Source organism: Bos grunniens, chromosome 7 (genome assembly GCF_055505025.1).
Source record: "Bos grunniens cultivar Pamir isolate PY7600 chromosome 7, Bosgru_T2T1.0, whole genome shotgun sequence".
NCBI lineage: Eukaryota > Metazoa > Chordata > Mammalia > Artiodactyla > Bovidae > Bos > Bos grunniens.
The window spans coordinates 53,364,970-53,381,276 of NC_141171.1; the positions used below are offsets into that span (position 1 = coordinate 53,364,970).

General features: G+C 43.7%; 1 protein-coding gene across 12 annotated transcripts in view; it reads left to right on the top strand.

Annotated features, from left to right (window-relative positions):
• LOC147369572 (uncharacterized) overlaps window positions 1–16,307 on the top strand; it is a 545,146-nt gene that overhangs the window by 248,014 nt on the left and 280,825 nt on the right. For 2 of the 12 annotated variants that reach the window (XR_015167596.1, XR_015167593.1), the window contains exon 7: window positions 8,564–8,597. The exons of 8 other annotated variants lie outside the window; for them this stretch is intronic. Coding sequence is in view for 1 of the 4 variants with exons in the window: in XM_086412163.1 (XP_086268289.1) it covers window position 4,563 (1 nt within the window). In the remaining 3 variants the exon portion in view is untranslated. Of the gene's footprint in view, window positions 1–4,562; window positions 7,602–8,563; window positions 8,598–16,307 lie in introns of those variants that run through there. 2 more of the 12 variants (XR_015167594.1, XM_086412163.1) reach the window with 1 other exon arrangement.

Below are 16,307 nucleotides of genomic sequence, written 5' to 3' on the forward strand. Positions count from 1 at the left end.
GATTGACTGCTTGGATCTCCTTGCAGTCCAAGGGACTCTCAAGGGTCTTCTCCAAACCACAGCTCCAAAGCATCAAAAAGTACTCAAAAGTACTCTTCCAGGTACCCACTACGTTTTTTCTGGATTGTGTTGTTTCAGTGCCTCTAGCCCTGCTTCCTCCTAAATCTCCCGATTCCTATTTCCAAATGAGCTTCCCTAGATAGAGCTGTGCCTGCCTCAGTGTCTGCTTCCCCTAGACCTGTGGGCGGAGGCTTCCCGGCCTGGCCTGTGCGCTCCCTGTGGCCTGGCTTCCCACCACTTTCTCAGTCTTCTCTGCTGCCAACCTCTCCAGGCTCCTCTCCTGTCTCCCACCTCCCTCACCTCCCTTGTGCATCCCAGTCTCTCCACTTTCCGTCATTTCCTCAGATTTGCCATGTTCTTTCCAAGAAAGGTCACTCTTCACTCGGTGAACCCTTGAAAGGACCTGCCTCAAATTTCTCGTCACCGCTCCTTATCTACACCCATCACATTGTAAACTTTTCCTTGCCGCGTGTCCCAATGGTCATGAGTATACAGTAACGTGCATTAACTCATCCATCTCTGGCTTTCTTACCAGACTGAAGCTCCAGAAAGCAGTACCAGGCTTGGCTGTCCTGTGCATCTTTCATGTTCATTGAATGAATGTGTTAATAGATGTCTCTTTGCATCTCCTTGTTCACCTGCCCCTCCAGAGAAATGGAAGGACTTCCTGTTCCCTGCATGCACTTCGGGTCATTCTGTGCCTGGACTCTGGCATCATCTGCCTAGCTTAGTCCTCCTCCTACCCACCATGGGCTGTACCACGTTGGACAGGTCGCTTGAGCGCTCTGTCTTCGTTTCTTCAACTGTAAAATGGAGCTGATGATAGTACCTACTTGGTAGCATCCCTGCCCCACCTGCAGATAGCTGTGTTCTCCTAGGTTGCTTTACGTCCCCGTGCTTGGGTTTCCCCACAAGTGAGATGCTGGTGGGGTGACAGTATCATCGTCCCCAAGTTGGGAGGAGTAAACCAGGGAACACAAGGCAGTGCCTGACTGCTGCCTGGCACACACCCCACGTAGTAAGTGACTCTTGCTGTTCTGATTGTTATTAGTCTAGCAATGGTTCTGGCACAAATTAGAGACCTGTGTTTCTGCTAATGCTTCAGGGTCATCCGTGGGAGGTAAATTCAATCGTCCTGGGGTCCATCTTGTACTAACCTTTTCATGGTTTGTTGGTGGGCGAAGAGAAGATTAGATGGAACAACCCTCAGTCTAGTACTTCTCTTCTGACTTATCCTCAAGCACTTATACCTTGGACCTGTTAATTGCCTTGAAAATAAAGAATTAGCAAGATAGTTTCATTTTTCTTTGTTTTGCCACTGGTGCAGCCTCAGGACCTATATCGGAGCAGCCTTCCCATACTACCCCACCTCAGTCCCTGTCCCCAGTCGCTCTCCACCTCCTATGTGGAAGGAAGTTCATTTCCTTCAGAGGACTTTTCCTATTGATGACTTTATGTTCTATCATCTTCCTTCCTAGACTGTAAGTTCCATGAGGTCAGACTGGATTGCTCACTGTAGGAAGGGAAGTAGGAGGGATAGAAGAAAAGAAAACTCTATAGAGGTCCTTAGATAAACTCTCAAGGTCTAGGATTTTGGTCTGATGTCATCTCTGATCTGGGGCCTGGGAATGATAAGAAACAGGAAGGCAGCTTTCTCTGTACCAGTGCAGGATGACTTGGCTGCTGGTGGATTCACTAAACTTCACACAGATCTTCCTTCTGCATAGACTGTCAGTTTCCAAGGAGGACGCACAGCCTCTTCACCCCATTCCAGCCAAAGATGTTTTCTCCTTGGTCAGTTAGTGCTTGTTGCGGGCCTGCTGGACTAGCTGCTGTCTCTGGACCATCTCTGGATGACCTAGGTCATTGTGGGAAGAGAACAGATAGTAGTAATAATAGCAAGTAACATTCACCTCTGGAACTTTCCCTCCATTCTTAGTAACTTAATGAGACTTTTATTGTCTCCATTTTATGGAGGAAGAAACTGAGGCTTAAAGAGCATAAGTTACTAGCCTAAAATCATAAAATTTATAAGTAGCAGGGCCAATGTTTAAACTATGTCATTTGTCTTAGAAGCAACTGCTTAACTGCTGAGCTGTGGAAGACTTCAGATCACTGAAGTTTGGCTGTGGGATGTGTCATGGGCAGGGAGAGAGGGGGAGAGAAGGGGAAGGAAATGTTGCAGATTTATCTTCGTAATTTTCCTTGGCTTCGGCTAATATTAAAATTATTTTGAGCACTCCACTGACAAAGGCGGAAGAGAGAACCCAATTCGATATTAAATATTTGCAATGGAAAATTCACAAAGTCTTTTTGAATGGAAGATATTTCCGAGTAATTCCCATGGGACTAATTCGGCCAGTTGTTGCTTCTGCTGCACGCTTCCTGTGGTTGCTTCACTGTTCTCAGAAATGAACATTCCTGACTTTGAAGTCCTGGGGTTACGCCAGGCGAGATGCTGAACTCTGCCTTGGTTTCCCAGGCAATGCGTGAATAAAAGGGAGAGGGCTGTGCAGGGCGCTTCATTGTTGCCTGTGACTCTGGGCTTTACAAAAATTACATTAAGTTCAGTGTCTCCAGGCAGGGAAGTGGGATCTATCACTTCCCAGTCTTCATACCCCAGTAGCTGATGCCTAGCGCCATGAAGAGTGCTCAGCACTCTACATGCCCTAACTCTCGCAGTCCTCACAACTGCAAGGTCCCAGTAACCCCTAACCCTCTTTCATAGACTAAGACAGAGGCTCAGAGAGGGCAAGTTCTGGGCCCAGTTGGCCCGTGGCAGAGCTGGGACAAGAAGCCAGTTCTGTTTGATTCAAAAATCCCATGCTGCAAATTACTGCACACTGTGCCAGAACTATGTTCAGAACTTAGAACTGGTTGATGGAGGGCCTGGAGATCACTCCATACCCCTGGCCACCGTGGGCCAGAACTGCCAGCACAGGGGAAGGAGGGGTGCTCCACTTGTCTGACTGGCTTGGCCTGCCCTCTGCCGCATCCCCATGGGTGATTTCAGTCTGGCGTCCATCCATGCAGGGGAAAGTGAGAGTAGCTGCTCACTCGGTGTTGGTGGCCCACACTGTGAGCCTTTGGGCGAGAAAACCCTCATGTATGAAGTGGCCCTGCCCATTGCTTCATCATGGATTGCTTCATCCAGGCAGCCTGAATTACTGGTCGCTCTGCTGGAGTCTGATTTCTGACGAGGTAGCATCTGGGAAGTAAACTGCAGGAGGACAGGGCTTTTGTGCATTATGTTCACTGCTGTGTCGCTGGTACGGGGTGTATCATCTGGTGTGTTGTGGGGCTTAATGCACATTGATTGCATCTTTACTCATCACAGGTCTTTTGCTAACTGTTGACTCCTCCAATCTGACTCCCCTTCAGTCAGACTTTCTCATGCTGTTCCTTTTGCATAAAATGCTGTTTGCTCTGCATATCATACTGTTCCATGGTGATGGACCATCATCCCTCTCCCCTTCAGCTTAAATGTCGCCTTTTTAGATTGGGCTTTCCCAGGTCTCCTTGTAGGCTGGCCCCCATGTCTAAATGGTGTCTCTGTGTTAATGCTGTCCTCACACCCTATACTGTAAGGTATGTGACCCAGTTTACAATTACATATGTATGAGTGGCAGTGTTGAACATCTGGCCTTTCAGTGAATTGTTAGCTCCACAAGGGCAGAGATCTGTCTGTTTGGCTCACTCTTGTCCTCCTGGGATGTGGTAGGCACTCACTAAACACTTGAGAGTGAGTGAGGTCTTTACCCTCCCCTCTGACACTGCACATATGCCTCTGGAGTGATGAGTTCTAATGTTTTGACTGTTTAAAGCTGAATGAAGAGTTTTACCTCCACACCCGTGCCCCAACCCTCCCACCCCCATCCCCAGCCACTTCCTTCACATGAATCAAACTCCCTGCATCATGAAAGGGAGTGGTTTCTTTTCCCTTTGGATCTCAGAACACTTAGGTTCACAGAAAGCTCTGTCTGCCCTCATCATAGTTACCATCCCCAGGCCAGGGCTGCTGCTTTGAGGGCCACTGGTTATTATTGAGTATTTTAGGATTCTTAAGAGACATTTATAAGAGTCTTAGTTCTCAACTGCTGAGTCAGTGGGCAAGGTGAAAGAAGGTGTGTGTCTGCAGACCTGCCTGGCTACCTCTCTCTCTTCTTTTCCCACCTCATGGTGTCTTGCTAGCCTTGAAATGAAAGGAATCTTGCACTAGGGACATTGGAAGAGGTTGGGAAAAATCAAAGCCCATCATCCTTCTCATCAAGTGGGAGCTGGCTTAGTGCAGTCTGGGGTAAACAGAGGGCTCTCGCATTTGAGGCTGGAGCAGGAGGAACACTTGTAAAAACCTGCAGGCTGGCAGCTGTCGCTAGGCTCCAGTGCTCTAGGCCTCTCTCATAGGAGGCCACTCTGAAGGATAAGACCTGCAAGAGAGACCAGAAATCCTGTTTGGGTCCTTCCTGTCTGGCTCTTTCCTCCTTTCCTGTTTCTTCTTACAGATGAGCACCGCTCAGACTCATCCTCACTTGGCCCTTCCCCGTCAGTATTGGCTTTCAGCTCGCCCGGCTGACATCCTGTGGACGCTGCAATTCAGACAAACAGCAAGATCATCAAAGAGCAAAGCATGAATGAAAAACTGCTTTATGACAGGCCTTCAAAGTGTCCTTTTAGGAGTTCAAAGGATGTGGAGAGGAGGCAGGGGAATCAAAGGAGACGGGGAGAGCAATGAACTCTCCAAGGAATCATTGGGTTATTCATTGTATATTTTCTATGACGCTTGTGATTTAAAAATCAAAAGTAATCCCAGCCCTCAAGGGTTCTCTGTGTGCAGCTCTGATGCACAGAAGGACACAACTCACCTTGCTGGCTGGAAGGCTTTGACCCCTACCTTCTAAGTCACCTGTTTGGCATCTGCGTTTCCTGTTTGGACCTTGATCGAATATTTTGATCTGGAAAGACTGTGTCCAGAGATGGAGGTTGAATGCTGCTTATGTTGTTCGATGGAGATGAATAATTTAGTCTGTGTAGAAATTCCCCATTACCTTTTGCATTTAAAGACAGGCCGGAGTCCAGCTATAGCAGTAGATATGCAGAGCTCAGAAAAGATCTGGCATAGATTGAAAGATTCCAGAGACTTCTGTTCTGACAGAAGGGGAATTGAGACTGTACTTGAGGCTGGAGCTGGACCTAATTAATATACTTGTGGGAACACTGTTGATATTTTGATGCAGAAATCCATTATGCCTAGTCCACTCAGAATGTCTTGGCAACTAACGTCATTCCATCCGTGGAGGATGCTTGAAAGGAATGAATGAATGACCAAACAAATAGACAGCTCTGATGTGGTAACCCTAAAGCAGTTTCTATCAAGGCAGTGTTTTCTCTTCTTTTGGGGTCATTCAGGCTCAGCACATGAAGACAGTCTTGCGGGTGAGCTTTGAATTGCTGTTTCAGTGAAGTTTATAAGGGATTTCAACTGCAAGGGACAAACTGGGCTGAGGTAGAGGGATTTTGCTGTGTATTGAAAACTCCAAAGGGAGGTTGGATTCCTGGCTTGTCTGGTGCTGACAAGCACCAGACTGAATGTTTATGTCCCTGAAAGATTTGTATGTTACAACACCCCTATCCCCCAAGGTGATGATGGTATTAAGAAGAAGTGGGAGCCTTTGGGAGATGATTTGGTCCTTAGAGTGGAGCCCTCATGAATGAGACTAGTGCAGCCTTCATGCATGATACTCGTGCCTTTATAAAGAGACTCCAGTAGAGCTCTTTTTTTTTTTTTTTTCCAGTAGAGCTCTTTCATTCCTTCCACCATATGAGGACACAGTGAGGTGACATTCGCCAGATACTGAGTTTGCCAGCACCTTGATCTTGGACTTGCCAGCTTCTAGAGCTGTGACAGATTTGTTGTTTATATGCTGCCTAGTCTATGGCATTTTTGTTACAGCAGCTGTACAGTCTAAGACAGCTGGTTCAAGGGGCCCTGGAAATACCTCACGACTCTTGTTTTGCCTTCTTTTCCACTCAGCTGTGCTTTATGTGTGTTACCTCTGTTTTCTGCAGACCAAGGTGACGTCCTTGGGCACAGGAAGTACTGTTTCATGGTTATGAACACATCAGGAATTCCCTGGCCGTCTGGTTGTTAGGGCTCTAGTCTTCCACTGCAGGGGTGTGGGTTTGACCCCTGGTTGGGGAACTAAGATCCCACAGGCTGTGTGGCGTGGCTGAATAAATAAATAGAACACCATCTCTAGAGCTAGAAGCAGTCTTGATTCAAATCCCCAGGCCATCACCGACTAGTTGCACAGCTGTAGATATATTTCTTAACATCTCTGTGCCTTAGTTTCCTTGTCTTTAAATGGGACACGAGGATGATGGTGATAGTGATAGGGATGGCTGAAATTTTGAGCACTTGCTCTTCTGCCTTGTGTTCTTCCCAGTACCCTGTGTAAATAAATTCACTGATTTTCACAACAACCTGTGAGGTAGGTGCCATTAGAAGCCCCATTTTACAGATGAGGAAACTGAGGCGCAGAAAGTTTAAATAACTTACCTGTTACACAACTAGCAAATGATGGAACCAGAAGTTAAATCCAGGTAATCTGGTTCCAGAATTAGTACTATTGATTCCCAAACTATGCTGCCTCATATAATAGAACTTATAGTTTACGGGGTTGATGTGGGAAGTTGGTGAGACAGTACACATAAAGACACTTAAGGCAGTTCTTGGCACATAACAGTCATCTTAAAAAAGAAAAAAACGCTGCCGGTAACTTTTGGCCTATATTCTATGCTCTCAGTAGCCGCAGCAGGGAATGATTCTCTTCTAAGTGGTCCACAAAACTCTCAGAACCAATCACTATGGCCAAGAGATTACAGTGTTCTGGTAAGCCAGCCTGGTATTGGGGGTAGAACTGACACCAACTGAACCACATCAGTTGAAAAGTGGAGGATTGTTTCATCAGAGTGAAGAAGCCGACTTAACTAGAGGTCGGAAGGGAGGGACACGTGAGGAACCGTCCTGTGTCAAGTGTCCACTCTGGCAGTAGGGGCTGTCTGGATTTCTCTGGGAAATCAGTTTGCAACTGACAAACGAAGACAAGGTGGTCAGAGACCCTACATCTAAGCCTACTGAATCCTCCAGCATGAAGCGTGAGGGAAGAGGGTTGATCAGGTTGAAAAGAAGAACGATTTTTAAACTCACCGTATCACTCAGGGCGGCACACAGAGGTTAAGTCAGGAAGTGAAGTGCTTGTTCATCTGGATCTGCAGGAAGGTAAATAGGACGTAATTACCCAGATGGCATGTGGGCAGGCCCTGAGGCCACCTTGTGAGAAGTGCTGGGCAAGCACTCGCAACCACTAATGATGCACTGACAGCCCTGGCGCTGCTCAGAGATGGCGCCACTGGCCCCAGAGTGCCCATTCCCATGGTCTGGGGTGAGTCAGGCCATGCTGAAGCCGGGCGCCCGCCTGATTCACCAGCCCCACTTCCTCCACTACCCGGTGGTCCCCACCCACACAGCCACCACGCCCAGCTGAGCACTGACCAGTTGGTCCAAAATTAGTATCTGAGGCCAAAATGGGAATCTTGGCCCAAGGTCTTGTGGGTGGTGGATGAATTACAAAGGGGCCCAGAGGTAAGATATCAGTTTACCAGTTTCTACTTAAGTCCCTACCAGCTTCCACTTCCTGAGCTGTGTTTGCCAGAGGAGGCATAGAGAGACATTGCCTTCAGTGGCTGAGTCTGGGCGGCTGACTCCTGTCAACCATCTCAAGGTTATGTTGGAAATGTGAGTGTGTGGTGGCTACCACCACTGTAAAAATAGCTTGATGATGGTCACTCAGCTGCCTTCTCCCAGCTGCTCATTTTTGTGTGTGTCTGCATCTGGTCACTTCTGACACTGTTGCCCATGCTGATTACACCAGATGCCTCTTCTGCCTTGCACTGAAGTGCCTCTTTTTCTTGCACTGAAGACCTTGTGTAATCAATTATTACAGAAAGACAGCCTTCACAACTTTCTCATGACTCTTTACTGAGGCTCCAGAACCATCTCCTCCTGCAAACTGGGTATTTTATCTACAATATATGTTTTCTTCTCTCTCCCCCGCTTTATTAATGATTTCTCTTTTCTGACTCTTCCCTTCAAACCTATGTTAACATGACCCATCCTACAAGTCGTCACCTTTCTTCACCTCTCCTCTCTACTTGGAATGTATCATTTCTCCCACTCTGTCTTTAAAGAAAAGTTTGCTTATTATCCTCACTTCTCAGTAACCATTACAATATAGTTTCCACTTCTCCCCACCTCATTGAAGCTGCCCTTCCAGGCTTGCAACAACAACCAATTGGGAGGTCTCCACGTGTTTTAGATGGTTCGTCCCTATCAGTGAAAAAAAAAAAATGGAACGTGTGCCTCAGTGTATGAATATTCACTTGTAAATTACAGTTGACTCTTGAACAGCATGAATTTGAACTGTGGAGGTCTCCTTATTTGCAGATATTTTTCAATAAACAAACCACATACTGCCTGATCTGTGGCTGGTTGAATCTACGGATATGTGCATGCTGAGCTGTGCCGGTCGTGTCTGACTCTGTGTGACCCTATGGACTACAGTCCACCAGGCTTCTCTGTTCATGGAATTCTCCAGGTAAGGATACTAAAGTGAGTTGCTGTGTCCTCTTCCATGGGATCTTCCTGGCCCAGGAACCGAACCCACATCTCTTGGGTCTGCAGCACTGCCAGGCAGGCTCTTCACCACTAGTGCCACCTAGGAAGCCCCGCAGATGTGGAGGGCCAACTGTAAAGTATACAAGGATTTTCTACTACATGGGAGTTGGAACCCCTAACCTTTGCCTTGTTCAAGGGTCAACTGTGTATACATATGCTAGTGTACACATTCTATACTATAAAATAGAAACCAAAATAAATATTTTAAAGGATGGTTTTAATATAGAAGATTGAATGTTTTCCCTAGTGGATGGCCTTTACAGTGCTTGAGTCTAAATACTGATTTCAGTGTATTTTTTCTGTTTGTTCTTTGAGAAATAATTTAATACAATAAAACCAATTTTAAGTGTACAAGTCAATGAGTTTAGATAAGTACATAAAATCTTGTAACTGCTACCCTGGATTTCCCAGGGGACAGTAGTGGTAAGGAACCCGCCTGACAGTGCAGGAGACATAAGAGATGTGGGTTCGATCCTTGGGCTGGGAAGATGCCCTAGAGCAGGGCATGGCAACCCACTGCAGTATTCTTGCCTGGAGAATCCCATTGACAGAGGAGCCTGGTGGGCTACAGTCCATAGGGTCACAAAGGGTCAGACATGACTGAAGCGACTTAGCACACACCTGTGCACTCAGAACCACTACCCCAATCATGATGTAAAGCATTTCTGTCACCCCAGAAAGATCTCTCATTCCTGTTTGCAGTTAATCCCTGACCTCTCCTCCGGCCCCTGGCAACTACTGACTTGCTTTTTATCACTGTAATTTTGCCTTTTCTAGACCGTCACGTAAATGAAATCACGTAGTATATGGTTTCTGTGTGTCTGGCTTCTTTCACTTACCATGATACTTTGATTCATTTATGCTTTGGTGGTTCATTCATTTTAATGGCTAAGTAGTTACCACTGACGGACACTTAAGTGGTCTCTAGTGTTTGGCTGTTACACTTAAAGTTGCTTTGAGAGTTGACATATAAGTCTTTTTTGCAGATATATGTTTGATTTCTCTTGGGTAAATACATAGGAGATGGATTTTGGGGTCATATACCAAGTATATGTTTAGTTTATAAGAAACTACCAAACTGTGTTGTAAAGTGGCCATGCCATTTTGTCCCCATCAGCAATGTGTGGGACATCCACTTGCTCCTACATCCTTGTCAACATTTGATATTGCCAGTCTTTTAAATTTTAGTTATTCAAATGAGTTTGTAGTGGTAGCTACTGTGTTGACTGGCCATCAGTATCTGTTCTTTGGTGAAATATGTCTTCTGCCATTTTATTTTTATCAGGTTATTTCTCCTTTCTGTGTTGTAAGAGTTTATCATATACTCTCTGTACATGTCTTTTATCAGATGTGTGCTTTGCAGATATTTTTTTACCACTATGTAGCTTTTTGCTAACAGTGTAATTTGAAGAGTAAAAATGTTTAATTTTGATGAAATACAAATTATAATCTTTTTCTTTTATAGTTCATATCATATTTAAAAATTTTTTGCCTCACACAGTTCACTTAGATTTTACCCTATGCTTTTATTCTAGAGGTTTAATAATTTTAGCTTTTACATTGAAGGCTTTGATTGGTTTTGAATTAAACTTTTTTTGTGGTGTGAAGCAAAGTTTTTTCAATGTTTGCTTGTTTATTTATTTGTTACTTCTGTAAGAGTATCTACTGGCTTCAGTACTGTTTGGTGAAGGGTTGGTTTTTCCTCATTGCATTGGTTTGACAACTTACTTGAAAATCAGTTGACCATAAATACATGTATGTATGTCTGGATCCCATTCTGTTTCATTTATTTGTGTGGCTGTCTTTATGCCCATAACACACTGTCATAATTTCTGGAGCTTTACATGAAGGTCGCTCAGTTGTGTCTGACCCTTTGTGACCCCATGGACTAGCCTGCTGGGCTCCTCTGTCCATGGAATTCTCCAGGTGAGAATACTGGAGTGGATAGCTGTTACCTTCTCCAGAGGATCTTCCCAACCCAGGGATCGAACCTAGGTCTCCCACATTGCAGGTGGATTCTTTACCCTCTTGAGACACCAGGGATGAAATCAGATAGTGTAATCCTTCAACTTTTTCATTGTCAGAATTGTTTAGATGGCTCTACTTTTTAACATGTTTTAAAATCTATCATATTGCTATTTGTTTTTTATTGGTGCCATCTGATTTTTGTTTTGATTTTTCTTTTCTTTTTTTTTTTTAGTAAGTTCTTAATTTTTTAGAAATTTACTTTAGCAATTTACATGCCATAAATTTACCCATTTTAGACATACAGCTGAGTGATTTTTAGTAAATTTACAGAGTTGTGCAACCATCATCACAGTCTATTTTTAGAATATTTCTGACACTTTAAAAAGATCCTTTGTGCCAATTTGCAGTTGATATGATTCCATTTTATCTCCTTTATTGGGTTAGTTGACTATACCTATTTTTATTTTTAGAGGTTCCCATAGAGTTTACAGAATACATCTTTAACCATAGTCTTTGAAGGAATATCCTACCACTTCAGGTTCAGTATAAGGATCTTAAATGGTTCATTTCCACTTTTTCCCTCTTCTTCCCACTGTGCTATTGTTATCATTCGTTTTGTTTCTACATGTCCTGTGAACCCATCAAAGCATCGTTGCTAAACATATTTCCTTTAAACAGTTGTTTCTCCTGTAAGGAGTCTTTTTAAAGTAAGAAAGAAGTATTTTACATTTTCCTACATGTTTCTCACTTCTGGTGCCCGCCATTCCTTTGTGTAAACCCGATTTTGCATTCCCTGTCATTAATCCTCTGTCTGAAAAACTTGCTTTAATTTTTCTCATCGTGGTGGTCTGTTCATGATGAATTTTTTCTTTGCTTTAAAATGTCTTTCTTTGACCTTTCTTTTTGAGAAATAGTTTTGCTGAGTGTAGCATTCTAGGTTAACACTTGGTTTTCCTTAGTCTTTAAAAGATTACTGTTTTCTGGGCTGCATTGTTTCTGAAGCGTGCTGTCAATCTTTAGACTCCTTTGTCTTTTCTAGCCATTCAAAACTTTTCTCTTCATCACTAGTTATAAGCAGTGTGATTATGCTATACCTCGGTGTGGTCATCTTTATGTTTCTTATATTTGAGATGTGTTGAGCTTACTGCATTTTATAGGTTTCAGTAAGTTTGGAAAATTTTGAGCCATTATTTTTTCCAAATACATTTTTATCCCTCTACTCGTGTCCTCTATTTTCTTGGACTCCATTAACAATGTATAATAGTCGACTTCATGTACTCAGCGGCTCAGTGATGACTCTCTTTGTTTTCTTTTTCTGCAATGCGTTTTTTCCCTCGTCAGTATTTCATCTTGGATGACTTTTGTTGCTATCTCTTTAAATTCATTAATCTTTTTTTTCTCCCCTGCTATGTGTAATCTGGTGTTAATACCATCCATTGTATCTTACATATTACATTGTATTTTTCATCTATAGAAATTTAACTTGAAACCTTTTTGCTGTCTTTATATCTTTCATGTCTCTCCTTGCTTCTGTTTTCCTTTAACTTTCTTGAGCTTGTAAAGTTACAATATTGTTTTAATGTTTTCGTGTGCTATTTTTATCATATGTCTGTTTTTTGTGTGTGTGTTCTCGTTATGGGCTTTATTTTAACTTTTTTGTATAACTAGTCCTCTTTTTATTGGATTCCAGATATTGTGAATAATCTTCAGTGCTGAAACCTTTTGCACTCGTATAAATGTTGTTGGTCTTTGTTGTTCTGGGGTACTGTTAAGGTCCTTGGGATTAATTTGATATTTCTGAGCTGTGTTTTTCAGTTTTGCTAGGGTGAGTCCAGAACAACTGTTAGTGTCAGCCAGGGGTTGGCAAACTGTGGCTCACAAACCAGTTGCCTCTTTTGGGAAATAAAATTCTTTGGGAACACGGCCACACCCATTTGTTGACATATTATCTGTGGCATGTTTTATGTTGACATATTTTATGCTCCAGCAGCAGAACTGGGTGGTTGTGGGAGAGCCTGTATGGCCCATAGCCTAAAATATTTAGCATCTGATCCTTTAAGAAGTTTACCAACATCTTGTTGAAGCTCACTGGGGCTCAGTATTGAAGCAGTACCTCCTGAGGACATACCTGATGCTCTTGGTATTAGGAGTTCTTTCCATTCTTGATATTTGTAACATGAACTTCTCCTGGCCCCAGTTTGGGCCTCTGGGGGTTGTCCCACATGCTTCATTAGCCCTTCCTGCATTGCAGCCTGGAAATGCTGTCCAGACAGTGAGCGGGACACCCTTAGGATTAACTCTCTTTGTTTCCCTTTTCTCAGGGCATCATTATTTTTTGTGCTTTTTGTTGTTTAGTGCCTGAAAACTGTCTGATAGATTTTGTGTGTTTTTCTGGTGATTGAAAGTAGAGTAAGTCAATCTCTATTGCCCCATCGTGGCTGAAAGTCAACATCCCTCAACTTTCTCTTTTTAACCTTTTTTGCCTGATTGGAACAGTAATGTGTTTCTAACCTACTGATTTCTCTATAGTATTGGACCAGATTTACCACTGCTGACTTTTATAATTATTCTACTTTCACAAAAGCATCTCCCCATCTGTAATCTGTTTTTCTTCCTCTTTGCCTCTTCTGTCTGCATTAAATGTTAGGATAGCTGATAGTGCTAACACTGGTCTGCCCTCCTTCCTTTGTTCTCCAATAGCTTCAAATGCCATCTGTATGGGGATGCAATGAATGCTTAGGAATGTAAAATACTACACAGCTTGGAGATGTTCAGTCCTGGAATAGAATGTTGGTTCTTGTGATGTAGACAATGTCAGATTCTCTGGGAGTTATTAAGAATAATGTCTATTTTTGTGTGTGTAACCTTAATATATACTTGGTAATGCACTAAGGATTTTGTTCATATCATCTCCAGTCTTTCAGTTCAGTCAGTTCAGTCGCTCAGTCATTTCCGACTTTTTTGCGACCCTGTGGACTGCAGCATGCCAGGCTTCCCTGTATATCACCAAATCCCGGAGCTTACTCAAACTCATGTCCATCAAGTTGGTGATACCATCCAACCACCTCATCCTCCGTCTCCCCTTCTCCTTGTGCCTTCAGTCTCTTCCAGCATCAGGGTCTTTTCCAGTGAGTCAGTTCTTCGCATCAGGTGGCCAAGTATTAGAGTTTCAGCTTCAACATCAGTCCTTCCAGTGAATATTCAGGACTGATTTCCTTTAGGATGGACTGGATGGATCTCCTTGCAGTCCAAGGGACTCTCAAGAGTCTTCTCCAACACCACAGTTCAAAAGCATCAATTCTTCGCCACTCAGCTTTCTTTATGGTCCAACTCTCACATCCATACATGACTACTGGAAAAATCATAGCCTTGACTAGATGGACCTTTGTTGGCAAAGTAATGTCTCTGGTTTTTATATGCTGTCTAGGTTGGTCATAGCTTTTCTTCCAAGGAGCAAGCGTCTTAATTTCATGGCTGCAGTCACCATCTGCAGTGATTTTGGAGCCCCCTCAAAATAAAGTTTGTCACTGTTTCCATTGTTTCCCCATCTATTCCCCATCTATTTGAAGTGAGGGACCAGATGCCATGATCTTAGTTTTCTGAATGTTGAATTTTAAGCCAGATTTTTCACTCTTTCACTTTCATCAAGAAACTCTTTAGTTCTTCGCTTTCTGACATAAGGATGGTGTCATCTGCGTATCTGAGGTTATTGATATTTCTCCCGGCAGTCTTGATTTCAGCTTGTGCTTCATCCAGCCTGGACTTTTGCATGATATACTCTGCATATAAGTAGTCCTTCACTGGAGACTGCCTATCTCCAGTGCTTCACAATAGTTTTATGAGGTAGATAATTTTTTTATACCCATTTATAAATGTGGAAACCAAGATTCCAAGAAGTTAAATCACTTTTCCTGGGTACACAAGCCAGAATGTGAACCCACATCTGTCTGACCAGACTAGACTGATGTCCTGCTTGGGTTTCACTGAGATCTCCCTCGTGATAGCACTGAAATTCCTCACTAGGAAACCCCTCAATCCTGGGCACACCTGAAATGTTTGCCTACCCTAGTAAATTGCTCTGCCCTCCCTGACTCTCTTCTTTATACCCACTTAAAACTTTGAGTAGTTTAAAACTCTGTAAATGCATGTGAACCATTTTATGTAGCACCTGACATAGAGTAAGGGCTTAAAAGTGGGAGCTGTTATTACTGTTTGCATTTGATCCTTTCTGACTCTCTTGCAGCAAGCATTTGTTATTCTAATTGGCTGCCCACCATCTGAGCATTATTCTTCTGTGCAGGGAATCCCCACCTTATGAGGCAGGACCCATTTCCTCCTCCAGAGACTAACCACCATCCCCTGACCCCAGCCTGCTAGCTAAACTACAGGCAGGTGATCTAGGCCCCACTTGTGAGATGTATGTGCCCCGACTCTGATCAGAAACAGAGTCTGTACAGAAACCAGCTTTTTGAAGTTGGCAGTGGCAGCCACCCTCAAAATTCAACAGTGCCCTGAAAGCAGAGCCCTGAGTCAGAGCTGTGAACTATAATCTCTTTCCAGTGGTTTCAGCAAGGGGTTTCTCACTAGAGTAGGTCAGGAATGAATTTAATGCCTGCTCCTGGCTGCAGAGGCGGCAGTCTGTTCCCTCGATCGTCTGGTAATTCTGTGAATAGCCAGGTATCCTTTAGTAATTCCCTTATCTACTTGAATTAGGCAGAGTTGCTTTCTTGTCTCTGCAGCTGAGAGTGCTGATTGATAACACGCACTGTCCGGATGCTGTGGGCACTTCAAACTTAATGGGGTCCAAAACAGAACTCATTCCCTTCCATCAGAGACATACAGCATTTCACTCTGAATCTCAAGCACAGCTCCTCAGTACGTGCTGGATTTATGAAATTAGAAACCACTGTCTTCTTCCTAAGCCCCAGGCCCCTCAGTATTTACCAGGGAAAGTCCACCTCCCCTGACTTTTTCTGTCTTCACTGTCTCTGTCTTCACCCAGATCTTGTCGGCCACTTCTTGCCTTTTGATCATGGCACAGCCTCAGGTCTGGTCTTTCTGCCGTTCTTAGGGCAGGAAGAAGAGAACGTTCAGCATGGCTTGCGAGGGCAGAAAATGAGGACAAAATACAAGAGTGTGTGAGGATGAAGGTGGATTCAAGCCTGAGAAATTCATGCCTGGAGTGGAAGAGAAAACAAACAACAAACATACTTTTAAGGGTTTGAAAGGAGAGAAAGTAAAACAATTGATTCTTATTATTCACAGATATGGTAGTTTCAGTTTCACCTGCTCACTAAAATTTGCAACCCCAAATCAATGCTGGTCATGCTTTTGTGGTTATTTGGGACATGCTCAGAGTGGAGAACAGAGAGTTCCCTGATGTGAATGTTCCCAGTGGAGGTGGAACAAGATGACGCTTTGCCTTCTTTTCAGCTCTTGTGCGGTAAACGTGTCCTTTTCACATTCTGTTTTGTGCCACATTTTTCACATCTTTGGTGTTTTTTTCTTTGTGATTATGCTGTGTAAAATAGACCCCCAGGACACT